Here is a 27,066-nt window from a genome sequence, read left to right on the forward strand (position 1 = left end):
CAGAGGTGAAAAAGACAAAAGTTTCTGCTCTCACGGAGGTTGGTTCTAACACAGTGAGACCCCTCCCTCCCCGACAGCCATGGAAGCTGTAACTTGTATATTGTTCTCACGCAGTCCCAGCAATGCTCTGCAGTCCTGGTACCTCAGCATGCTTTTAATGTGTCAGAGCAATATGGGTACTGAGCAGCATGTGCGAACACAGTTGTCAATACCTGTCTTTCGGATGATTTACCACAGGTTCAGGATTAGTATCTAGGCTGTCTTTACAGGGCATCCTCACGGGGTACACCAGCTGGAGAGTATAGGAGGCCCTCTCCCATCATTGCTGTCAAATCACTATGGAATAACCAAAACCAAAACTTTTCTATTAAAAAGTTTCAATATAGAATGGCTTATAATGACTTGGAGAGCACGCTGGTCTGTTGAAAAGAGAGATAAATCAATCAGAAAAAAGGTTTGAATGTCAGGTATTTTGGGGGAAGATGTTGAAGATACCATAAATAAAGTCTATGTTCACGATCCAGAACTGGTCCTCGAAAAGCTCTCTCTTTGTCACTTAATACATTGAGGAACAGACAAGAACTTGGTGAAGTATTTTCAGTGATGTCCCAGACTGAAATCTGTTAGTGATATATGTTGGTCCTGTGATGTAACACATGGAAACTACAGTATTAAGGGTGAACAGCCAAGAGAGGGTTTCCCCGTCAGGCCAAGGGCCAGCCCAGGAGAGAGTGGGCCAGGGTCCAGCCCACTGGAGCTCTTGACCTCTCTTCAGCCTGAGGAGGCCCAGGGTGGGAGAGAGGTGTGAGGAGGGGAAACAACTTAACCTTCCTCTGGGAGTCCCTGGCTATCTCAGAAGTGAGGATTTGGGTATCTCAAGTACCATCCTCAGGTATGATCAAAATTGTCATGACGGAAGTCAGTCAGTGGCCCGCCTCACATCTTTTCATCTGTGTTGCCTTTTCATATGCTCTGTATATCCTCTGCTTTCCAGATAAGCTAGTGATAAACTATAGATCCCAACTCACAGAGATTCTGCATATTACATCAAAGGTAATGCCCTTGTTCAGAGGGAAAACCTAGGAATAGAGAAGAGAATGAGAGAAAGCACCTCCTGTAGTACTCTCGGCTCTCAGTATGTTGTTCACCTGGTGGTAACTTAGAGCACCAGTAGCCGCAAAAGGCCCAGGAGCTGAGCAGATCTCTGTGCCCCATTTACAATAGTCTGTGTCACCTCCTCTGTTCCCTCTCCCCCCACAGGGATATCCTGTGCCACAGTCATGAAGTGAGCATAGAGATTTCTTTAACCAGAAGTTGTGCTCCTTGCATTTTGACTTAATAATCTTATTAAAACAAATAACGCTGTCATCTTAGGAAACTATCCAACTCATTTCAATTAGTCTGTGACTGTTAGAAAGTATGACTGTCAAGTTTGTTTGCTTATTCATTTATCCAGTGAACAACCATTACTGTGAGCCTATAGTGAGCCCACATATATTTGTCAGACCCTCCGTTAGGGACAGAGATACACAATCCTCATAGAACTCCCTATCTAATGATGAAGCAGACATGTTAAAATATAAATTAGAATATAATAGACCACATAGAATTTTTAAAAAACACAGAAAAAGCCAAAGACTGTAGGGGTACAGAGAAGGGAGTCCCTAAGTGCCTTGGAGAGAGAGGAAGAAGCTTCATGGAGCAAGTGCCATTGGCATCAGGTAATAGATATCCTAGGATGACTAAGGTTTGTGTGGTAGAGAGGAGGAGTAAAGTAGGATATTCCAGACAGGAATGAATGACATATATTGAAACAGTATTATCAAGGGACCTACCTGACCTGAGAAATGGTAAGAAGTTCCACCTTGACAGAACCCAGAACACTGGGGGAGAAGGGAGGAAACAAGGCTGGAGGGGCAGGTGGAGGGCTTCCTGGGCAAACTAACAAGTGTGGCTGTCGGGAACCGCCATGGTTTATAAGGAAAACAGTGATACAGTTAGATTTGCATTTTAATGAGACCCTGCCAAAAGTAGGAAGGATGATTGACTGGAACGTGAGGGCCAGAGGACAAACAGACTAAGGATGGGAGACCAAATAAAAAAAACAGTGACAGTTGAGTCAAGAGATGATGGAGTCAAGGGTGTTTTCTGGGTTTCCAGCTTGAACAACTGGGTTGTGATGTTTGCTAGGGAAAGAAAAGATGGGAGGGAATGGATAGAGGGGTAGGTTGGAATAAAAAAAATGAGAAACTAAATGCTGTGGTAGAAGAGGTCATGGGAATCCTATAGAAATGAGGAAGCATGGTGACAGAACTGTAGTCCCGAGCTGACGGATAAATCCAGGCAGTGCAAACTACTCCCACTTCAAATGACTAATCAGGCATTGACCCAACTTCAATAAAAAGGCATTAACAACTAGAAAAGAGCCTACGTGGAAACAAAAATAATGATTTGACCTTACTCGGATTACCCAAGATAACATATACATCTTCTTTTGTAAAAATAAGTCATTAATGGTTTCTAAAAGATCCTTCAATGTGTTATTTTTAAAGAATCAGTGTCCCCAAGATTCTGCTTTTTTGTCCCTGTAACCTATTTGCAAGTAAAATGCCAGAGTCTAAAAGGGTTAGTAGATGAAGTTGCTTTCATATTTTATACTTTCAAAAATCCTGCTTCCTGATCTTTGTTAATTTACTCCTCTCCTCTCTTTCTCAACCTTTGTTTCGTTTATAGTTCTGGCTTAGCTTTTCCTTCCTTATTTAAGAAATCACTGACATTGTCCCTTTTTCAAGTCTACTTACAATTTGATCCTTTGTATTTCAGCTTTTTATTTTGTATCCCAGCCTTTATTTTCTTAGCTTGCTTAATAGAGATTATTAGGATTAACTGCATATATTAACATGCATTTCAACCATTATATATTAAAATGTCCACTGTTTAATATTTCACTTCAGATCTCTCCTGGATTCAGAATGTCAGGGAGTGTTTCATGGCTAAGTGTGCCAAATTTCCCTGTGTCGGTCCCATTCTAGGCCAGCCTCATGATGCGTGCCTTGTCCAGGTTCCAGAAGAGGTGTGGTGGAAGAATCCTTCATAAAAACACGAAACCACTGACCTATCCTGGGGAGGCCTGAATCATCTGATTGGCCCTAAAATCACCCTGATTTTCCATGAATCCTCCAGGCTAAGGTCGGCCCAGAATAAGACCAATGGCAAAGCCCAGGAGAATAGTGGAGCAGTAGACCAGCATCCAAGAATTGGGAAAAAAGATGAACTTTGCCCAAGAATTTTAAAACATGCTTATTTCAGATTTATAGTATCTGACTCACATTCACAAAAGTTTCCCCATGCTCGTTCCTAAAAAGTTTCTGTTTTTCCTTTCCTAACCTTATACATTCAGCCTAAAATACCACTCCCTTTTTTCCCCTTCCATGCTGGATTCCATGCCCTTTCATGCTACTCATTTCATCACAGAGATTATATACTTATGGTTTTTTTCCCTTAAAGATTTCAGGAATGCTCCATTTTTTCCCTCCCCAAAGCTCCAGTGCATGGGTGTATATCCTAGTTTGTAAGTCCTTCTGGTTCTTCCATGTGAGCTGCTGCCACCGCATGGCAACTGACAGAGGAGTGGTGTGGTTCCAAGACCGGGAAGCGAACCTGGGCCACCGAAGCAGTGAGAATGCCAAACTTTAACCACTAGGCAATCAGGGCTGGCTCGTGAATCCTCAGTTTTTCTCACATTCCATATTTAGACCAATACCCCAATTTTTAAGTTTTCAATGATATAAATCTCTTGAGTTATAATCAGTTTCATACATCGTCCAAATTATGCCTGTGCTGCATTGCTAACTTAAAAAATGTACATTTCAAAACATGGTCATCTTATAACAGTTACTTAGAGTAAAATAATAACTGAGTTTCAACATAGTGTGAAACGGTGAAAAAAGAAGTTACAATTTCAAAAATACTACATGGAGACTACTCTTTCTCCTCTAGCGTGTGAACGTTCTTTCCTGTTGTGTTCATCCATCCATTCAGTCTATCACTAATGCTACAAGCATTTATTAAGCTTCTACCGTGTGCCAGGCCCTGTGCTAAGTCGTGGTGATAGAAGACGACTAGTAAACAGTCCCTAACCTCCAGGAGCTCACTCGTGGGAAGAAAAACATGTAAACAAATTATCTTAATCATATATTCAGAAAAAGCATCTTTGCATCCAGAGGACCACAGACAACCCCTGATGCATAGTTGCACTTAGTAAATGTATATCGAGAGGTCTAAATCCCACTACCATCTCTGCCTCCAACCAGCCGGAAACCTCCATACAGCTGAGAAACCTCTGCATACATTAGCACTGAAGTGGAAATGTGTGTTCTGTTCGTTCAGCAAGCATTTACTAAGCACCTGCAGTGTTTCAGGCCCTGCTCTGTGTTGAAACTCCAAAAGAGAAGAAAAGAAAGTGCTTTGTTAATTAACTCATGATCTAGCAAAGGAGACAAATAATCAAGAAAGTGCGATAAAGGCTCTAACAGAAAAATGTATGCTGTAAGTGAGTACATGAATAAGGGAGAAATTAATTCAGCCCTGGGGTCAGAAAAATCTACAGAGAGGAGATGACGTATGTGTCAGCTCAACCTTGAAAGGGGACTGTCCACATCCGGGCAACAGGTACTGGTGGGCTCATTCCAGAAGCCCAACTTGAGCAAGGACACAAGGTGTGAAAAGCCAGTTGCTTATGCACTATTATTCCTCCCCTTCTGGAAGGCATGAGGAAGGGCCAGATGATCCCTGGTGGTCTTGTCCAGAATTAGAGTCCCAGCAGTGCTGTCACCATCTGAACGTTTATATGAAATAATTCATGGCCATAGGAGGCAGAGGGTGGATGTTTCTTTATGTTCCATACTTTAGAAGTCTTCAGATCTTTAATTAGTATCTTTTGTTTCCATTGCTTGAAGATGAAAAATTATTCAGTGAAAAAAATTGTAAGTCCAATATTAAGATCATCTTTTGAAGAAATGAATAAAAACAAAACCAATGAAACTCTCCAGCTCTTCCCAGCCTTTCCCCAGCAGGAGTTAATATCTGGTTAGAATGAGCTTCAATAACCTAGAGACATGTAGCATTGTTAAGGTTTGTATTTTCAATTTTTTACTAAAATTTTCACCACGAATGAATAATTTTTGGTGAAATTTAATTTTTTCATGCTTTTGTACTAGATATGATTTGCTTGTCTAATTAAAGTCTACCTATTAATTGTACTAAATTCACAGTATTTTAATGTGTCTTTTCATTTCTATATTAAGAACAAAGAAGAACTATGGAATAAAGAGAGCGAGTACAGACAATGCCTAGTTTTGATTATTAAAACCTATGGAGAAATTTCTTGGCAGCTGATCTTCCCCCAGCCTAAAGTAATCTGTGCTGGAAATCACAAAAAAAAATACGGTGTTGTATATAGGTCAGCTCGGAGGTTTTTAGTTTAAATTTGTGGCACCTGCTTCTCTAAAAAACAAGAGCACAAAACAGTACTGGTGCATAGTAGGTTTTCAATAATTGCTGAATATGTTTTAAATGAAATAAGTCATAGGGTGTAGTCCTTAGGACAGCCACTCCCCGGAGACGGAAGGCACTGGAAGCAGCAGCGTCATCAGTATAGGCACACCACTATGGGAGGATGCTTAGAAAAATACTCATAGAAACTTCATTTAAAGGTGGTATCCATTTCAACTGCGCCTCCTATTCCTATGTGGATTTTCTGCTTTCTAAAGATTATTCAGCTTGTTAAGAGCAGATGCTTATCTTTGTAAAGCTGTGAAAGACAAGCACAAAAATGATGTAATGTCAGAGGAAAAGAACTTCCTTTTCTAAGTTGTCTTTTTTTCCTTGGCTTTTGTGTGAACATGACATTCACGCAACTAACAGAAATAATTCCTGCGTGTGTCCTCAACACATCAGCCCTCTGAAGTGAGGGTCATGGTGCCATGCAAGAAAGGGTGATTACTTGGCTTTTAAGAAAAATTAATGAATATTTTGGGGTTTCTCACGAAAGGATTGGAAATTTCTGCTGTACAATGGGTAGCCCCAGAAAAAGAAAGATGCTGAAATTAGACATTTTTAAGGACTAAGATTGCAGACATGGAAAGAAATTGAATGGTTGCAAGTTTTTAATCTGTGATGCTGGCCCCCTGAAAGAGGCTGAATTTTACTTAAATAGAAGTAATATAAAATATGTAGTTTCACATAATTGAAAAAGACCAATAATTTAGTTATTTCTTTTTTTACTAGCGAGAAATAATTAAGAAGGAGAAACCAGTTTTACCACTGTATACAGAATGGGTTTTCTAGTTGATAACATAATGCCTAAGACAAGAAATGAGAGCTCCATGTGGTATTCTTTTTCATTTATATTCCTTTCAGTAATGAAGTAGAATCTGTTCCCCACATCTATTTCATTAGAATTGTTGAAGCACCTGTCACCTATCAGCGTCAGTTTATATGTGGTTCAAGTGTTCCCGAAGAACAAATGTAGGAATGCAGGGTCCATATGTCCACATGTCTGGGAGGAGAGTCCACGTGGTTTTTGGATCACCTGTCTGGACTCCTTTTCCCATTTATTGTTTGGAGTATGTCACCTTCTGTCAATCTAATTACTTCTCTAAGAAACGGCTTTTCTCAGCTCACTGCATGACAGTCGCTGCCTTGTGCAAACATCCCAGAAGCCTCTGCAGTCAATTGATCTCCCCTAAAAGTGTCAATCTCAGGTGGAAACCTGACTCCAGTGTACAGACTCACTCAAGATTTACAGAGTTCTTGGACGGAAGAGTTCTTTAGATACGTAGCAAGAGAAGCTGGTGGGTTTGCTATATCTCTTGCCTTATCTTGACATACAGAATAAATCTTTTCAAAACACAGTCAGCTGAGAGACACTTACAATGTATATATACATGCAGGACTTCTAGCCCCTGTAAAAGAATAATGATTTAAGTGCCTGCACTACCTGGCCAATTACATTTGTAAAAGATCAGAGAAGCTTTCCAAGGTCAGCAGCAGAGATTTCTATTTTACTAGAAAAAGGCCTGAAGGAATAATGCCTATTTATCCATTCAGTAATCCCCTTAGTTTATACCAACTATTTATTACTGTGATAAAGACAGACTTGGCTGAATCTAACAGTAATTTCCTTTGTCATCATTGAACGGCTGTAGATTGTTATAATAAAGATAAGACTGCTCTTCTCGTTCCACATTCACACTATGGTATTCAAGTTTGTGCTATCACTTCCATTTTCAGAGCTTTATAATTTCACTGTAATCATTTGTTCTTGGCAGCAATGTGTCCTACAGGCTCTCAGCTGAGGATAATATTTTTTGAACAATTTTTTTAGTGTTCTGGTTATGTGATTATGGGAATTTGGAACTCAATATTAATTTGCTATTGGATTTTGTGTTTGTGTATCTCAAAATGCTCCTTTTTTAAATAACACAGTTTAACTTGAAGTAAGACTATCGTGTACCTTTAAGTGGTAGAAATATTTCATTAAAGTACTGGTGATATTCACTGTAAGATAACATAGTCAGATATAAGAAGAATTTATTGGTAGAAAATGAGCCACTGTTTTTCCCTTGTCCCCATCACTGATGTTTCCTTTGTGGCTTCCTGCCATCTGCTTTGTTTGCCTAATAGTCCTTATAATTCTTCAGGTACAAAGCAAGCTGTTGATCTAGTTGATTTTTTAATATATAAACTACTAAGTTTTATTGACCAATAAGCATCCTACTCTGTCTAAAATTTGATGTTTAAGAAGTGTCAATATTTTAGCCACATTTTTATACTTAAAATTTTCCCACAGCCTAGTTTTGTTTAATTTCTACTAATTTATTTCAATGTTCAATCTCCTGCTGTGGTTGCCTCTGAGTGGGAGAGATGTGTCCTGCATCCCTCACGTCCGGAGCATGGGAAAGCCTGGGCAGGGGAAAGGGGCTCCACATTGCCCCCAAAAGGAAGCAGAGGCTTGGCCATCATGTTTGGCCATGCTAGTTGGAGAACTAGCATGAGGTTTCCCTAATATCTTCGTGGAAGACTTGTGAGAGATAATGAGTTAATATTTATGGAGGTCTTTCAATAAAGTGTAATTGATGTTTGAATTTTTATAAACCAAACACAATATCTACCCCCAAAAGCTTCATAAGAATATTTAGCACACATGTACGTGCCAGATGGATTGTAATGACAGTTGATAGGCCTCTCCTAACCCTTGCGTTCTGTTGTCAAAAATCTGCACATCAAAACAACTATAATTTTTACATTAAGATTTATTGGATAAAAGATTTGCATGCACATTGAAAAATCTGTCTAGATAAAGACTATAAATTCATGTTATATGAGATAAGACTTTAAAGGTTTACATAAGAATTTTTTACCTCAATAATCTAAAAAATGTAAACACTACACAAATAAAACTTTTTTAAAAATTAAAAAAGGATATTCTTAACATACCTTATAGAAATATAGGCAGATAAATTTGTAAAAGTATAGTATTTTCTTGCTCTTACATATTTTTCTCCACATAAGTTAATTTTTCTGAACCATATGTGGAGTATGATGCAAGACCCCCAGAAATTATTCTTAAAAGCTCAAGGATATGTAGAGATCAAAGCAGAAACACTTCATAGTACAACAAATAGTTATCACCCGGAAGAAGCCTCTTGTGGTTGAGATAACGCTAACAAAAGAGTTTAAAACATAAGGAATTAAGTTAGCAAATAAAATTATTATGCTGAAGTATTGTGACGTCCTTTATATACTATAGGAACCCTCCAGGAAGACTTATGCCGGAGAGGAGGACAGGTGGCCCCACCAATTATAAATTCCCCAAGATTGTAAATGTATATTTTATCATCTTGTGTCAAAATATTCATTTTAATATTCAGACGTTTTACCACATAATAAGCTGTAACCATATGTTTATTTGTTATATTATACCACTATAACATTAATAAATATTTACAGAGCCGCAGTGTATCATAGATGTATTAGAAATGGTAGCTCTCTTCGTTTGATTTTAAGTGAAAATCTTCAGTGCCTCAGAAACTAATTTTAAATAATGTTACATTTGTTACACGTTGATAAGAGCCAAGGAGTTTAAATTTTTGAGACTGACACCCCCTTTTTAACTCATGTTGTTTTATTTATTTTCCCAATTGCATGAATTAAAGATGGAGCATTATCTCAGCTTTGAATTCCTTAGCTTGTTGTCGCAGCTTTTGTTTTATTTGTATGTGATTCTGTCTTTAATAAAGATGAGCTCTGCTGAACTTTACATTAATGAGAGACACAGGTACACAGCTCTTTATAAAAGATTTTGGTCATACCAGGAAAATTCAGAAATGTTGCTAGTCTATTAATAATTAACATGGCACGCTGTGTGATTAATCGGTTTTATGATCTCTAAAAACATAGCATTATCTCTGTAAATCGGATCATGTCCAATTAAGGTTGACAACCATCAGTTAAAAAAAGAAAGTAAAACCCAGGCCTCCTGACTCATACTCTTTCTGTTGGAGTGTTACATTAGTATTTCTCCTTCGGTGACAGCTGAGACTAGAGCAGACCTCTGTTCAGGAGACAGGAGGTTGGAGATAAGGCACTGACTTCTCACTTTCATGTGTCAGGAGACAGTCTCAGGGCGATCCTGCTCAGCCGGAACCAGGAGGAACTTTCGCCGGTTTGAGAGTTATTGACTTGGTTACCCATTTTCAGAGTTCTCGGGCTTCCTTACTCGGCTCACGATAATGAAGCCGTAGATGTAGCGGTGTGGACTTTTCTTTCAGCCTGTGTTTAGGCAGATAACCTCTCAGTATTATCAATTTCAATACAGATTTTCCCATGTAGAGAACTCCACCCAGACTAAACAAAGGTGATTCTCCTTATAATCACAGCATCTAAACCTTCTGAACGGGCGTTTTGTGAACATGTGGGCTGGGTTCTCTACTGCCTTTGGCTGTTAAGGGCACAGCCCAAGGGGTGGGAAGACACGATGAGTGTTCGACTCAAACTCGGGATCTGTTTCCCACATTTCTGCTTTTGTCACGATCACAGATTCTGAAAGCATTGTGTAATGTCCTGACTTCTGATTTTTCTGTGGGAAGATAATGTTGCAATTTGCTACCTTACTTGAATTCTTCTGTAATTGTCTCTCACTAGATACATGAAGCATGTATGAATTCCATACCATGAAACTTCAGCCCTCATACCATCTTTGTTCATTGACTGAATTTAGTTGCAAAAGGAATATTTCCCTTTTATTTATTATTAACTAGTAATGAGTGCACTATTGAAATGATTCTCGGTTTCTCTCCATGGTTTCTTTACTGTAGTGTACTAAGCATATGTAATAACAACCTGAAATACTGGACAGCTTGAACTTCTAGAACGCCCATGATTGTTTCATACAGCTTTTGTCTAGGTTTGAACTTTCCACATTGTGTATTTCAGACGTTGAGAAAGAAGGGCCTTAATGGCTGTGACAGCCCAGATCCTGATGCAGACGATTCAGTAGGTCACAGCCCTGAGTCTGAGGACAAGTACAGGAAAATTAACGAAGATATTGATCTAATGATCAGCAGGCAAAGATTGTGTGTAAGTACTCGGAACACCCTTCATTTTTTTTACTCTTGATATTTCTCTGAACCTGGCAGGCCTTGAACAAGAAAGAAAACAAAGGCTGTGAAAGCCCCGATCCTGACTCCTCTTATGCACTCACCCCACGCACTGAAGAAAAATACAAAAAAATTAATGAAGAATTTGATAATATGATCAAGAGTCATAAAATTCCTGTAAGTACCAAAGGTAGATGACTGGTCTGCTGATAGCTGCTGCAGTAACATACCTTAACCCTTTCAGTGATGGCTTTATCCAAGACGCATTGGAAAGTCAACCCAAGAAACGAGCCATCTCATCCCACGGGCACTTCATTTAGAAAGCAAACCCTGAGGGATGCTGACATTACGTAATCTAAAAGAATTGCCGTCCAGAAGTTCATTCAGAGGTGGAAAACTCACAGGAGGAAGAGAAGGATCTATGCGACACACCCAGCAGTTACACAGTCTCTTAAACACACAGTCCACACAAACCACAACGCACTAGTGAAACCTTAGAATTTCCTTCTGAAGGAGTTTGAGGATTTACTATAAAATATATAGAGATTTGTCCTGAGACCAGATACCTGAGTGGAAGTGCAGTTCTGTCATGTAAACTGATGGTCATCCACCAAGTAAAAGCTAATTTCTGAATAAGGGTTCCACTCCTCTCCCTCAACATGAGATGCCACCACAGCACTGAAGGGTTAAAGCTACCGCTGGCTGCAGGGAAACAGACTGCATGAGACCTGAGGGTCAGATCTCGGCATGTTTGTGTGCCGGCTGATTGTGGAGCTTCTCAGAATGCTCGCTTTGCCTACACCAACATTTTCCACGCTTTAACATTTGGCTCAATTTTGTCTTAACCAAGTCAGAACATTTCTAACAATCAATCATGTGCCCTGCCAGATATTTAAGAGAAATAACTCTGCATGTATTATTTTTGGTTTTGCCCATATAAAAAGGGGGAAAGTATATACCTTTGACTATATCTTGTCATCAATCAAGTGATGTTAATTTTGTGACATAAAGTGATGCAACTCAAGGCTCACACACTTTCTGAATAACTAATGTTAGTATCTGAACCCTCATTGTATCCACGCTCTTCAATAGGTAATTAATTACTTTCTCAAAAAGTACATTTTTTGGAACTTAGCAAAATAGCCTAAACCTGAGGATTGAGAGAGACTCTGTAGAGAAAATATGCTTCTTCAGCAATTACAAGTGTAGATATCTGGGGACAAAAGCTCTAGGCCAGATCCACAGCTACGCTCACAAAATAAATTCACGCTTTACACATAGTCGGTGCACAGTCAACCTGTATTAAATTCAATGGAACACTTTAAAACTTATTTATAAAATGTATGCATATTAAACCTTCTATCCTCATAAGTACATGTCCGCTTCTTTTGTTAAATGAAATAATGTCAACAGTAGAGCTTTTGTTGAATTAGAATTATTAATACACTGTATCATGAAGGAAAGCTAAATGCTGTAAGTTCTTAAAGGTTTCATGAAACCGAGCACTGCATACAGCACACCCACAGCAGGCACTTAATCAAGTGACTTATTTCCTATCAGAGGCAGCAATGCATCCTTGTTATACCCAGAATTCTTAAATGATAAAATAGCTATTGGGACTTTATCTTGCCCAGAAGAAGGAAACAGACAGCTCCTTTGGGCCAATTTTTAGTTCTTATAGCCTGAGTTTCTCTTGCTATCGTAATACACTGATTTAGAGCTGCTGGGTACAAAGATTTGTGAATGGAAGATTTTAAATTGTTAGGTGTCTCAGGTGGGAGGAAGCCCCCACACAGTTAGGAAAAGGGCAATGTAACACTACCAATCGCTCTCCAGGTCAGTGGCTAAAAGTGTGTGAGCTTTAGCCCCTGAAGTTCTGGGAGAATGCCCATATTTGCACATTGGGTCATTTTTCTCATGCTTTGGGGGAAAGAGGTGTGATACATACCTGGATTCCCTCACAGTATTTCATCCTGTCATGCAAAGAGTTCAAAATCAAGATACATGATTTCTTAAGAGGGGCAGTGGTGTGTGGCAGGGGATGACAAACCACATTAGAGTTTCCAGGCAGAGCCGTGAGAAGGAGCCACACAGCTCCTAGCTGTGCCTCCACATCTTCATTTCTTTAGTAAGTGCTTCAGTCTCCACGATGAAAAGCCCAGTTTTCGCACATCGCTTTCAGTTGCTGGAAGTAAATTTTGCTGAAAGTTTCCACAGCTGCTAAAACATTTCCAGCAGTGCAAGGACACTCTGCCCTTTGTATGTAGCAGTGTCTCCACCTCTTTAAAAACATTATAAGACTGTTTTTCTATTTCAAAGACCCAGTTTGAAGAGTTTCCCTTCTAAAATAGAAAATTTAGTATTGCAATCACCTGTTGGTACAATATAATTTATGCCCATATTCCTCAATTGCATGAAATAGTTCATGGATGATTTGGAATCTTGTTGACCAGCATTTCCTCATGCAGGGTTTGCCATGGTTCATGCTTCGTTTCACAGCAAGAAAAAACAGCTCCATTTGAGGAACCAGGAATTAGGAAATGGGCTGAAGAAAGGAGGGGGCGGGTGCAAGATTGGCTGAGAGTGAACAGGAAGGGAGGAAGTGGAAAGAGAGAGTATGTATTTTCTTCAAAGAACAGACTGAAGAGAGAAATAATATTATATCTAGGATCAAGGAAGGAGTTAAAAGGAAAAGCACTTGAGATTATTTATATGCAGAGGAGGAATGCTTGAAGGAAGGAAAAAATTGAATCTGTAGGTCCACCAGCGATAAAATGGCAAAGCTTCTCAAGGGCGGGATCTGAACACGACGGAGTCGCAGATGGACCCGGGGGTAGTTAAGGTGGTAGGTGGGTAGAGTAAAGTTGAGTGGATGACCACCTAATGACCTCTCTTTTTTATATTGGTTTTAGCTCCTATAGATAGCGAGGTGGGGAAGCAGGTGCTTGAAAGAGAACTGAGAAGGATGAAGCTGCAGATGTTATGAGGAATTGAGGAAAGGGATGGAATGAGCAAGTAAAGGCCAGAGTTGTCCAGCAGCCTTGAGGAAATATTAGCAATTAGTAGTCACCAGTCATCAGCGTTGTGTGATTTTTTTTTTCTCTACTAGTGCTCAGCAGCCTGGGAATAGTTGATCAAAAGTTAAGGGTGCCTTAGTGGCCTCAAAACTGGATTCAGTTCAGTCATTCACATTATATAAAAGAAAGCCTATTAACTAAAAGTATGTTATTAAAAATATTTTGTTTGACTTTTTATTGGACTTCTTGTGGTAATTTTGAGAAAATGGTGGTTTTGGATAAGAGTTCAGATACCTTTCTGACCACGATGACTCACTTTAGTAACCATGATCAATTTAGGGATAGAAACTGAAATCTCTTTAGCTATCACACCTATATCTCTGAAAGCCAAGGCCAGCATCGTGGGCGTGAGACCTGTGGAGTTACACAGGGTCCTGCTCTTATAGGGCCATGCTTGGTTAAATGCTTGCTGTCGCCATCTTGAAATTCTTAATAACTTTTTGACTAGGGGCCCCACATTTTCATTTTGCCCTGGGCCCTGCAAATTATATAGCCAGTGCTGCCTACAGTATTTTATTTAACCACCCCAAATTCCCTCTTCCTTCCTGTCTTGAGTGTTCTAGAATTTGGAGCCTGCCCCTGAAATCTTTGTAAGTTTGGAGTTTTTAACTACTTTTTGGCTTCCATTTTTTAGGCAAAAATTTTTAAAAATGTAGATGTTTTAAGTTCTCTAATTTTGAAAACTCAAGAAGGAAAAGAATAATGCCAATTTCTTTTAAACATTTATACATTATTATAGCCTTTGCATTTCCTAAAATGCTTAGAACTGGTTGGTCTCTTTATAATGGCAACTACTTCATTTCTGAGATAAGATCGAGGGAGATTAAGTGACTTGCCCAGTTAAATGGCAGTTTATTACACAACCTGGACTACAGCTGAGATTTCTGATATAAAGGCTGATGTTCTTTCTGCTTCTCTGAGATATCTTCTCAGTATGGTCATTTTTAAGCTTCTAATTTGATTTCAAAATTATTTAGCCTATTCCTGATACAGATAAGGAAAACAAAGCAAAAGATAGAATGCAAAGGATGGAAACATATTTTATGAATGGTGAATTTTTGAAGTATGCTCTGATATCAGGATTATATCTTACTGCTGTTTAGCCAATTACAAGAGAGTTTTATAATAATCATCATCAAATTGTTTACGGTCCAGAATGCTGGAAACTGAATAATTCTTGGGGATGATAGATAGTCAGAGGAAGGGAGGAGTAGAGAGACTTTGACTGAATTGTGTATTAGAGTGGTTCAGAATTTATTAAATAATTAATAATCCTCTTTATTTTGGATGTACATAGAATTATCCAGAGGGGAAAATAGGCTTTGCTCTCTACTGAGACATAATCAATATTCTATAGAATATTCAGGAGAGAAGTAGTTTTATAGCAGATCCTTAAGTACCCAGTAATAAACATTTATAAGTAGTAGTAATGAATACAAATTAAAATATTTTTAACCAAAAGATAGCTTTAAAATACCAAATCTGAGTAAATATGGAAGAGGGGCGTCTTTATGGTTTATTTTTTCCCCAAGCCCTCAGTCACACCCTGGCAGCATAGAGCACGCTCCATTGTGAATGCTCACCCCCATTCCATGAGAACCCATTCAGTTCATTATTTTTGTGGTTCACAAATAATCAGCTACTAACTTGCAGCCCATGCTCACTTCACAGTATGATTTTTGACTGCAAGTTTTTGTTTTTATCCAAAAATGTACACTGTTGCATGGTGATTTGGTAGCAAAAGCAACAGGCTTCCTCACTTACTAGTTAGGTGACCTTGGGCCACTTACATAATCTCATCCAATTGAAGGGGGGAAGAATTATATCTACAGCGAAGGGATGTTGAAAGGGTTAAATCATCTCATGTATGCAAATTATATAGTACAGTGCCTGCTGAGTAAATAACACACAGTAAATTGGAAGCTTGTATTTTTATGTTAGTACGATGCCTTCCTAAAAATTCTCCTTTGAAGAGAAATATTCAATTCATATAATAAAAAGTTGGCTAGGCTCTGCATTACTTTATAGCAAAAAAGCTTTAGCATCTTGATGAAAGGGGACATTGTTTGGTCAACATCATAATTGATTTTATAACAGAAGGGAAAGGAGAGCAAGGGAAAGAGGTCAGGAGATGGGTGGGGGCAGGGCAAGATACAGGATTAAACAGGGTGATCAGGATGGGTTTCCTTGAGAAGGCCAGATTTTGAGAAGAAACTTAAAAAGGCAATGGAATTAGCCATGGAAATGAGACAAGAATGAGGGAGGGAGGAAGAGAGTGATAGGAAATCAGATAATGGAGCATGACAAAAGCTAGAATTTATAGGGCCTTGTGGACCATGGGAAGAAGTTGGACTTTACTCCAAGTAAGGTGGGAGCTGTCACACGGTTTGGAGTAGAGCAGTGCCATTACCTGACTTATGCTTTTAAAGGATCAGTCTGATTGGTAGGTTGAAAATAAAAAGGAGCCCAATGATAGAAACAGGTGAATCTGTTAGGAGGTGACTTCAGTGATCAAGGCAAGAGCTAATGGTGCTAGCATCAGGGTGGTAGCCATTAGAAGGTGACAGGTGGCTGGAGACTAGATATATTTGGAAGTTAAGCCAACAGGATTTCCTAGCAGATTGGACGTGGGGTGTGGGAGAAGAGAGGATTCAGTGGTGGCTCCAAGGATTTTATTCTGTGTGGTTGAAAGCAGTGAGCTGTCCTCAGCTGGAGATGGGAAAGGTGTGAGCGGAGCTAGATTGGAGTTAGTTGGGGGATGTCTGTTAGACCTTCAAGTAGAAATATTGAGGGTGTACTTGGATATACAAGGCTGGAAGGAGAGATCTGAGCTGAGGGAAAAGGACAGTGGTATACTTACATTCAGGGAGCAAGGAGAAGTGGAAGAACCAGCGACAAAGGCTGAGAAGGAGCAGCTTTCGAGGTAGGAGAAAAAGTTGGGAGTCCTGGAAAGAAAGGAAGTTTATCAAGAAGGAGTGATCAGCTGTGTCCAAATTGAGGCCCTAGAAGTTACGGTTGGACTTAGCAACTCAAAGGTTGTTAATGACTATAACAAGAGCATTTTTAGTGAAGTGGTGAAGGAAAACTTTTTAATGGAGTGAATTGAGAGGAAACAGTGTGCTACGTTTACAGCCCAAGTCACAAAAGCAGAATTGCCAATGGTAGCATGATTTCCCAAGATGGTGAACAGTTCTTAATAAAGTTCCATACAAAACAAAGTAGAATATCCCCTTAATGTACACAGTAATTACATTTCTGGAAATTTCAGTATATAATAAAATCTATGTTTCAGTGTCTAAAACTTACCTGGTGTTTGCAGAACAAAGTTAGTTCTGACTCATATCATTATAAACAGAGTTTTTCACACACATGAATGTCCAGTAGGGTGTTTGAAAGTTGGGTGGGGCAAGAGACCATTCTTTGTTGTATAGAACTGTCCTACACGTAATAGGATATACAGCATACCTGCCTACCCACCCAGAAAATTCCAATCATTGTGACACCCAAAAACACTCCCACAGATTTCCACAATGCTCCCTAAGGAGCTAGTCCACCGCTGTGGAGTAGCACTATCCTAGATTTATAGAGTTACTATTATGGATCCAGGGGGAAACAGACGGCAAACTCAAAGGGGTAATTGAAGAGAGTTTGGTAAAAGGACTGTTTACAGATGGGTGGAGTTCAGGGAGACCTGAAGGAGTAGTGCAGTACATTAGGAATTGCAACCTAGAAGCTGTTAGCACCTCTAGGCCTGAAAGAACAAGAGGGAGGATTTACCAGAGCCCAGCAAGATCTCTGTCTGTGGGAGACAGGACCCAGAATGAAGCTTGGCCTTCACTAGGGGAATGCAGCCTCTGCCAACCTATGGCCCAGCAAGGACAATGCTGCAGTAGAAAAATACCCTAACCTCTCTCCTACAGTCTGTACTTCTGCCAGCGCCTGCACAGGCCCAGCTGAAGCCAGAGGGCAAGGGGAGCCTGGTGGATGCCGTCGGGGGCCCAGAGCAGTGAAGACGGGGAGAGTAGATCCAGAGGGCCCAATGGAGAAGAGCTAGCCTAGTTCTTTTACTTTTTCTTGAGTGTGCTAGAGTAATTCTTACTTGGCCTTTTCATAAAGGAATGCAATATTTTATTGACTTTATAGACATTCATTTTACAGTATACACTAATATTTTTTGTTGTTTAAAAAGTCTCTGGAAATTGTGAGATATATTCATTCTCTGATGTCTTATCAAACATATTCCATTATATCATAGTGTTTATCCAAAATTATTCTTTGTCACCCCACTGACAAGAGATAAAGCCTAATGAAGAATGACTGTGTTAATATAGCGCTTGAACATTTTGATTTCCCTGTAAAACAGTGAGGAATCGAAGACATGTGAATAGAAAGTGTTATGAAACATTTGCTCTTGTCAATATTGATGTGTCCAGATCATGGAAGAAAATAAAAATAGGAAAAATAAAGAATAAGGGAGGACGAGCATAAATACAGAAGAGTCCTGTAATCATCACTGGGATAAATGTCAAGCTACTGCAGAGCACGGGGTGTGATGCAGGCCAGCCAGTCAACCGGTAAAAGGAAGTTGATGTTAGGATTACAGAAAAAAAATGGAAAAAAGAAAACTTTGAGCCACATGCATATATGCATTTAAATTTGCACAGTGGCTTATTTGAGAATCCCTGAGAGAATGTTCTATATAAACCCTGTCTCTAATATGTGTATATTAGATACACACACACACACACATATCCATTTTCTATTAAGAATGCTGTATGCTCTGATACCGTGAGTCTTCTGGCAATATATTCAAATAGTATTGTCATTTATAATGTTAAAAGTGAAAAAAAATGAGGGAGGGAGTTACAACTATGATGATCTAGTTAGTGCAAACAGAAAAATAAGCATGCTTTGGCTTAAATTGCCAAAGTAATACCAATAAAACACAAATACAGTAAAATACAAATAAAAATCAATAATTGGGACCTGAATTATTTTAATTAGACAGAGCTTCAGTTCACTAAATATTTACCAGCTCTCTCATTTGAGATATGTAGGTCTTGCATTTGTCAGTGTCAGGATATCGCAAAATATGAAGCGTAACATATATTCTGAACTATCATTTAAAAATGTGAATTATTGAATGATACCTGCTCTGTCGAATTCTCTATCTTAAAATGTCTATTATCTTTAGAGTTACTTTCAAAAGACAGACTTTCAAAAATAATAATTAAAGTATATATGCTGTTCACATGCCTGGAGATGATTTTATATCATTAAACTTCTGCGTAAATATGCTTCAATAAGCAATTAAACCAAAGACTCTGGTTTGCATTTTAATCCTCCTTTTTCTGTGTGAAGTCATCACAATCATGTACCTTTGATCTCAAAGTCATTTCTGGCACCGGATTCAGATATCACAAATGAACAATTATTACTTAATAGAATGGAATTCAAAGACAATGGAGTCAAATGAAATGGGGCTTTGTTTTAAACAAAAGTGAAACGTTTTCTAATAGTTGGAAAGAAAGAGTTCTAAGCACATTAAAGAAATCAATTTATGATCTGAACATCTTGAGAGCTCTTCTTAATGGTCTTCTAGACACGGAACCCTATAGAATTTGAACTTTTTCTTGGAAAAGTAAAGGCTGTCTCTACCTGAGGGCTCCTGTTTCTGTTCTTTTCTTTTACCCATGTTTTTTTTTCTTTCCGGCTCCTACAGGCTGTCCCACCTCCCAACTTTGAGATGCCAGTCTCCATCCCAGTGTCCAGCCACAACAGTTTGGTATACAGCAACCCCGTCAGTTCACTGGGAAACCCCAACCTTTTGCCACTGGCCCACCCTTCTCTGCAGAGGAATAGTATGTCTCCTGGTGTAACACATCGACCTCCAAGTGCAGGTAACACAGGTATGTCCCTACAAGGACGCAGTGTTCACAGATCGTGGGGAGGAGCCACTCGTGGCAAGAAGGCTCTTTTATCTACAAGATGTTGAGTTTCCCAGTTTTCCATCTGTTACTTTCCTTCGTTGCTTAATACCCACCCTCTGCTAGGTCTTACGCATGAGAAAGCCTAACCCCGTTAGCATATCTTTCGAAATCTTTCATAATCTGCAATTTATCTGTTCAGCCTGTCACCAGTCTCCTCATGTGGCTATATTTTAACCACATACTTTCTCAAACAGAATATCAAATACCCTGTCTCCTTGCATTTGTTTCTGCTCTTCTGCCTCAAATGCCATTTTCCCTTTTCCTCCTAGCCAGATACCACCTCTTCTCTGAAACCGTCCTCTGTGTTCTCTCATAGCATTTATCCCATTTGTTTATTATTTTGACCAGTTTTTATTAATGTAAACAGTAACTTACTTATACCACCAAGGACTTAATACAGAAAGGAAATGTAATAGGATAGCATAATTTATAAGAAGTATAAAATAAAAACAAAACTCAAAGAGCACATCATAAGGATATATATATATACCGGCTCTCTACACTTCTAGGAGATCCTTACAATGGTACAATTCACAGTGTCCCAGAGAAAAGAAGTTATTGCTCAAGAAAAGACCAACCCTTCTTAGCACTCAGATCAAGCAGAACACAATATGATGTACTGTATTGAATATGTGTCTTGTTTCCCCACTGGATTTAAAGAACCTTCAAGGGAAGAATGTCTTCTTGACTTGCCAGGCTCACAGTCGTACCTAAGTAAACATGTACTGAATATAACTAAATGAAACAAGCACCCAAAATCACTGTATTTCTAAGTCATAGGCAGCAAACCATTACATATTTACATTTTATTTTTTTAAAAGCACTCCATAGGAAATTTTTAATATGTCTTAGACACACATAACTATTTTAAAAGTAGTTTATTCACAGAATAGTTTTTCCTTCAGAATACTTAAATATCAGCCTCATAATTAGAACTACACATGTATTACTTTTTTATTACAGAAACTTCATATAGAAAATACAATCAAAATCAGACACATAACAAAATCTTGACAAATCTTGAATCTTAGAGATGTGTATAAAGGATTTCATTATGCCATCCTCTCTACTTTCGAATATGGTTGAAATTTTTCAGAGGAATTTTCAGTAACCATATGTATTCCTTTCAGATCATTCTCAAGTGCAGTTGAATTTCCTATTTGATAAGCTCATGCTCATTTATTTTTTAAAAAATATCATACTCTATTTTCAAAATGTTACTTGATTGGAAATAATAAAAATTTTCTTAAAATGTAATGAACGTTTTCTTCTAATTCCAAAGCCAGAACCAACTAATAACTATAGAGTACAATTTTCAAGCAAGTAGAAAATAATCTAGCTGATATTTTATCCTTTTGACTAAATTTCATTCTTTAAAATATGAAAGTAATTATTATCTTCAATTGCTTATTGAAACATCCCAGCTCTCATAGATAGACATTGCCAAATTTTAACGTACTTTCTTAAGTTAGCAATAAATAAGTATGAGTTTCTAAATTTGTGGCCGATGAAACACGTTTTATTGTGTCAGTAAGTAAAATCTGGGTAGTAAATAAGGTCATTACTGTGAGTAGATTCATGAAATGACCAAAGTTCTGGACAATTAAGATTGCACGAAATTAATTGCATAAAATAAATTTACAAAGAATTAAACATCAAATGTGTGGTTGTTTGAGCATATGGTAAACCTTATTCTTTTTTTTTACTTTCTATAAAATATCCTCTTGGGAAAAACTAGACTTGGAAATAATAAAAATTCAGAAACTATTCAAAGACTGGATTTTTAAAATGTGATCTTTCTTAGGAAAAAAAGATTCTGCCAAATGTCAGTGAGTGAATGTATTTTTAATGTTTGAGCACAGCATGTCACAATAAAACAAATGTCAGCCATCCGACTTAGATAATACTTTACAAATTTAGGACTTTGGGAAGAGGACAAAATACTGAGGTTGCTAAGGAAGAAGCGTGTTGTTTGTGAACCTTTCGCCTTTTGATCCTTCTCTCTAATCCATAGGTGGTCTGATGGGTGGAGACCTCACATCCGGTGCAGGCACCAGTGCAGGTGAGTACAGACTTCTGTTCTGTAGTACGTGGCTTTGTTCAGGGTTCCTTTACTGGGTGATTTGCAGGAAGTGAGTCTTTTGAGCAAAGTAAAGTTGAGAGATCTGTCTAAAGCACTTTCATGAAGCAGGAGTGACTGGATAGTAACTTAGAAGAAGACTATTTATTAACTAGAAGTTTCCTTAAGAAAACTTCAGCTAGTCGACGTAATCCCAATTGAGAGCTCTCATCAAATCAATTTAATCCTGGACACCATCTCTGGACACAAAAGTACCTTTAGCAAACCTAGCCACTGAGTTCTCTGTTAATCGTTTCACATTAAGTGTGAATCACTTTCTACCCAAAGAAGTACCCAACTCCTGTACATTTCTAAAGGAGAATGCATAAAGAAAAGGAGAGAGTGAGATTATAACCATTCAACAATATTGTTAATAAAATAAAACCACATTTGGCATTAAGATGAGCTCTTCAAGAATATAAATATAGTGTAACCCAAAAAAGCCCCTTAAATATATTTCAGATCTTAAGAACTTACTTCCCCTGTCCAGTTGTCTTATAGTCACACTTCTCCAGGATTCTATATTAATTCATATTATTGTGATTATTGAGATATTGGTGTCATTTTCAATGCAGAGGTAAGACAGCACAATACTTTTTAATGCTAACTGCAGTTCACTATTGGCATAATAAGTAACCATGGTAATTCCTGCAGCTGGAACATGCCATACATTTAAAATAGTAGGAAGTAGGCATGAATGACACAAGGTTATGTTTGAAATGTCAAAAAAATTCAAGTTTATAGAAATATCTATGGACAGCCTAATTAAAATATTTTTCCAGGGTCAAATATAATAGCCTACTAATTATAAGAAAGAAGATTTTAAAAATCGACCTATAAAAACATTTTTATAGATACATCCAGTTAGGGGTAATGTTTCTCACTTCCGATGCTGGCTCTTCACTAATTCAGTGAGTAATGAAGAAAAAGTATTAGAACTACACAGTGAATTTACAAAGAGAATCAATGGCGCTAGCTTCCCATTTTATCTATCTTTTCACAATTAGGTAGAGTCAAATTAATGAGTAAACTCAATATACTCTTTTGCTGGACATTGAAATGAAGTGCTCAGTTTTTTCCCTTGAAAAATACTTTGTGGTTGTAGCCTCCAAATTACAAAAGCAAATCAAAGCCAGACCAGTGTTTCTTGGACTCAAGTCTCTGCCAAACACTATGGTTAGAGAGAAGGGTGGGGACTAAGAATTGGATTGTCACAAAGACCAAGAAAAAGATAAAATAGGAAAAATGCTTTAGATGTTATCTTTTCTCCACTATCTTGATGCACCAGTTTGCTTGCTCTGATGGAAACAGCCAATAGTCATGATGATAGTTATTAGAAGTAGTAAAGAACGTATTGGGAGGAAGGGGATGGGTTACTCAGCTTTGATGGAAGTGGCCTCTTGTTACCGCTTAATAGCAAGAATGCTTTAGAATTCTGTATTGAAAAGAAGAAATGTTTGGTTGTTCAATTATGCTGTCATTGTCAATTCCCTGACAGTCCACTAAGTTTAATGGCCCTCCAGGGACAGAGAAGACACTCGATCTTGTCAACGAAAAAGTTAACCGCATATAGACTATAGCGTCATTGAACTAAAAAAATCTTACAAGCTTAGCAAATTCATCCCCCTACTTCAGGACCTCTGCCATAGGCATGAGAATCTTCTACTTCAAAAATAGAAGGAAGCAAAAAGACATTCAATTACTCTACCCTGATGACAATAAACATATGTTGATGGTTGTGTCTTGTAGCCATGAGCGTCTAATTTTCAGTTTCTGTATAGTTGTGAAAGAGTTACTTCTCCACTTGTTAAAAATAGAGGAAGAAGCCCTTTCTAACTCTGGTTCCACAGAGCACCTGTTGCAGATGCCACTTAGTCTTGAGCTTAGCTGTCATGTCCTGCTCACAGGCTCAGACATCTTCCCCTTCTTTCTCATGCCGGCCAGGATCATATGTCGAAGCTGAATATATCTGTGCTGATGTCAGAGAATCACATTACACCAGGGGGAAACAAGGCCAGCCAGAACGTCTCTACATTTTCAGAAAAGAAAACTAAAGCAAAATGGCCAAAAGATATCTTCTAAATTTTGAATATTGTCATTGAAATTCAAGGTCTCAGAAAAGTTAGAAACTCTAAGGCTAAGTGTAAAGATTCTGCAATTAAGTTAAATACTTTTCAGTCTTTGTAGTTTTTTTCAAAATCAAATCATCTCAACTTGTAAAAAAGGGATAGTCTCATGAGGGAAGAAGCATCTTTCCCATCCAGTCCCTGAGCTATTCCTCTCCCTCATCTCATCATCCAGTGAGTCAAGTCTTACCAACTCTGCCTCCAAGGTGATTCCTAAACCTACCCTTTTCTCTCCACTCCTTTCCCACTGTCCTGGTTCAGGCTTGTAGCAGCACCCCGGGACTGTTTCCAGAGCACCCTAATTCATCTCCCTGCTTCACATTGCATCCCATTCCAGCCTCCTCTTGATTGATTAGTCTTTCGCAAAGCCTAAAATAATTGTAGGTCATCACTCACATGCCTAGAATCCAGCAGTGGCTTCCCAACTCTTTCAGAATTAACCTTGAGCCTCTTATCTCTGGTTCATCCCTACTCTCCAGTTGTAAACTTTCTTCCCTTCAGCGACTGCCATCAAGAACCCTGCACTCCAACTCTAACAATGGCAGACATTTGAATTGCTCTTACTGTGTGCTTTACAAAAAGTGACTCAATTATTCTTGCCACCATCCTTTAAAGTAGGTATTCATATTATGCCCTTCCCTAGATGGGGAACCTGAGGCACAGAGAGGTTAAGTAATTGCCCAGGGTGGAACCCAGGCAGTCTGTCTTCAGAGTCCATGTTCTTAACCACCACATTGTGCTGCCACTCTCCAGACATCGTGGAGGCTGCTTCCTTCATGTATGCATTCCCAGCCCTCCTTTCCCTCTCCTGCTTCATGCTACTGAGCACTCCTTGTCATCTCTCAGAATTCAGCTCAACCATTCAGGAAATCTTTTCCTGACTTTTCCAGAAGGAATTCTGCACCTCTTCTCTGTTCTCCCATGGCAACCTGTGCCTACGTTACTTATCTCATTGCATTGTAATTGCAAAGTCTGGGTACATATCCCTCTCCTGGACACTCAGCCCTCTGGAGGCAAACTGTGTCTTACTCAGTTTCTATTTCCAGCTCAAGGCATGAGAGAGAGCACAGGGCAGATACGCAGTAAATGTTTGTTAGCTGAATAAGGGAAAAGTTGATCTTGTAGACATAAATTTTTAATAGTGTTGATGTCAAAAACAGAAAAAATATTTAATTTTTTAAATGTAATATTTAATTCCATTAAAAGAAATAATGTAATTTTAAATACAAAAAGATATGCCCTTGATCTGTAATTCACAAAAATAATATATTCTTCTGATACTATATACAATGAATAACAAATTAATTATTTGACTAAATGGCTGAGCACCATTGGCCAATAAAGAAAAGTTTTACTAACTTCTCTAACATACTTAATGGAAAACCTAAAGAGCTGATATATAGCAGTAAAATGAAATGTGGGTTAGTATCTTAGACCATCACAAATCACCTCTTAAAACAATGAACCTCTTACCACTTAAGTTGAAGTAATTTCAAAAATGAAGGCAAGTGAATAGTAAAGAAGTAACAGGATAAGGCTGTAGTCTTGGTAGAAGGGAAATATACAGCAAATCGTTATAATACATTAGTAACAGTGACATTGCTAGGTTTCAGTTGACAGTTATTCATCCTTTCCTCTCAACAACCAAAACGAAAAGTCACTGCTTTTAAATTACGTTTTGTCATATCTCTGTACAATAAAGCTTTAACATGCTAATCTTAGTGGTTATTGATGATTGTGAGATCGTTTCGTAATCATTAGATTTAATAGAAATAACCATTAGCACAGCAAGCCTTGTGTTGAGTTATTCACTATCCTATTAGTACCCTTTATTTTCACTTTGATAACATGGTGGTTTTTTATTGAGTTGAAGGTATCAGTATGTTCAAGGGTTTACTGGTTCATGATTGAGACCAAAAAAAAAACAAAAGAGAGAGAGAGAAGAAAAGCCTTTAGGACTCTGAAAATTTAAGAGAATTTTACAATCCACATAGCTATTTGACAATAAGGCAAAGGAGATTTATGTATATTGGTTAATAATTTTAATTGGCATTTATTGTAAATTAGATATAATTTTATATAAAAAGAAACTAACAGCTGTTTCCTTATTTTGATTGTTAATTGTTTACTACTTTATGCATTTGGTTGTCAAGCATTGTCACTTCTGGAATGCTTCATTTATATCAGCTAAATACATGGAGACTTGATGGTGGCAGTGTACGGGCACGGCCGTGTCTAAATCACTGAGCGGCGAATAAGGAGATCAGGCTGCCAGACTGAAAAGACTCCAGCCAGCAAGACCTCAGGCCGTGACTTAGAACCTTTGAACTTAGTGCTCACATTGGGGATAAGACACGAATAGGTTTAGAGTCCATTTACATACAAGGCGTTATCATATAATCATAAAACTTTACTTATATGACATTTTTTGAAATTCGTTTATCTTTAGAAAAGCGAAATTTCTCATAGAAGAGAAGTAAGCAAAGAGAGGAAAAGGTCATACAATGTTTAATTATTCTGTACCAGTACCATTGTTTTGCCAGTATTTGTTTTTCAGAATACTTATCCAAAATTTCTTGGCTGACTTTCATATCAGGGAAAAAGACTTCTCTGCAATTCTTACTCAATGATTTAAAATTTCAGTGAAGTGGTTAAAACTTCAGTCTAAAACGATAGGCTTTAACAAGTTCACATTTTCGCTGCCTAACAAAACACAAATTCAGGTTGCAATATTCAAGGAAGGGAGAGGGGTACCATTTAGTTGCTCTCAAATAAGAATAGTGTCTTTGTTAGTATAAAAGTATAATTTTGTATTACTTCTTAAAATATTATTAAGTAGCATGTGAAAAAATATCTAAGTTAATAGTTGGATTCTTGATTTGAGAGTATTATTCTGTTAGCTTGAATTCTTCTGAATAAAAATTCTGAATTCGGGCCCGGCTCCATGGCTGAGTGGTTAAGTTCTCGTGCTCCACTTCGGCGGCCCAGGGTTTCACCGGTTTGGATCCTGGGCGCGGACACGGCACCACTCATCAGGCCATGCTGAGGCAGCGTCCCACATGCCACAACTGGAAGGACCCACAACTAAAAAAT

General features: G+C 38.3%; 1 protein-coding gene across 50 annotated transcripts in view; it reads left to right on the plus strand.

Moving 5' to 3' along the window:
- The window catches only part of MEF2C (myocyte enhancer factor 2C), a 166,402-nt gene that overhangs the window by 113,800 nt on the left and 25,536 nt on the right, over positions 1–27,066 (plus strand). For 27 of the 50 annotated variants that reach the window (XM_014857053.3, XM_070517810.1, XM_014857068.3 and 24 more), the window contains 3 exons: positions 10,498–10,641; positions 19,461–19,647; positions 21,743–21,790. In XM_014857053.3, coding sequence (XP_014712539.1) covers positions 10,498–10,641; positions 19,461–19,647; positions 21,743–21,790 — 379 coding nt within the window. Of the gene's footprint in view, positions 1–10,497; positions 10,642–10,700; positions 10,839–19,460; positions 19,648–21,742; positions 21,791–27,066 lie in introns of all 50 variants that reach the window. The other 23 variants (XM_070517793.1, XM_070517806.1, XM_070517820.1 and 20 more) reach the window with 3 other exon arrangements.

This window comes from Equus asinus, chromosome 9 (assembly GCF_041296235.1).
Source record: "Equus asinus isolate D_3611 breed Donkey chromosome 9, EquAss-T2T_v2, whole genome shotgun sequence".
NCBI lineage: Eukaryota > Metazoa > Chordata > Mammalia > Perissodactyla > Equidae > Equus > Equus asinus.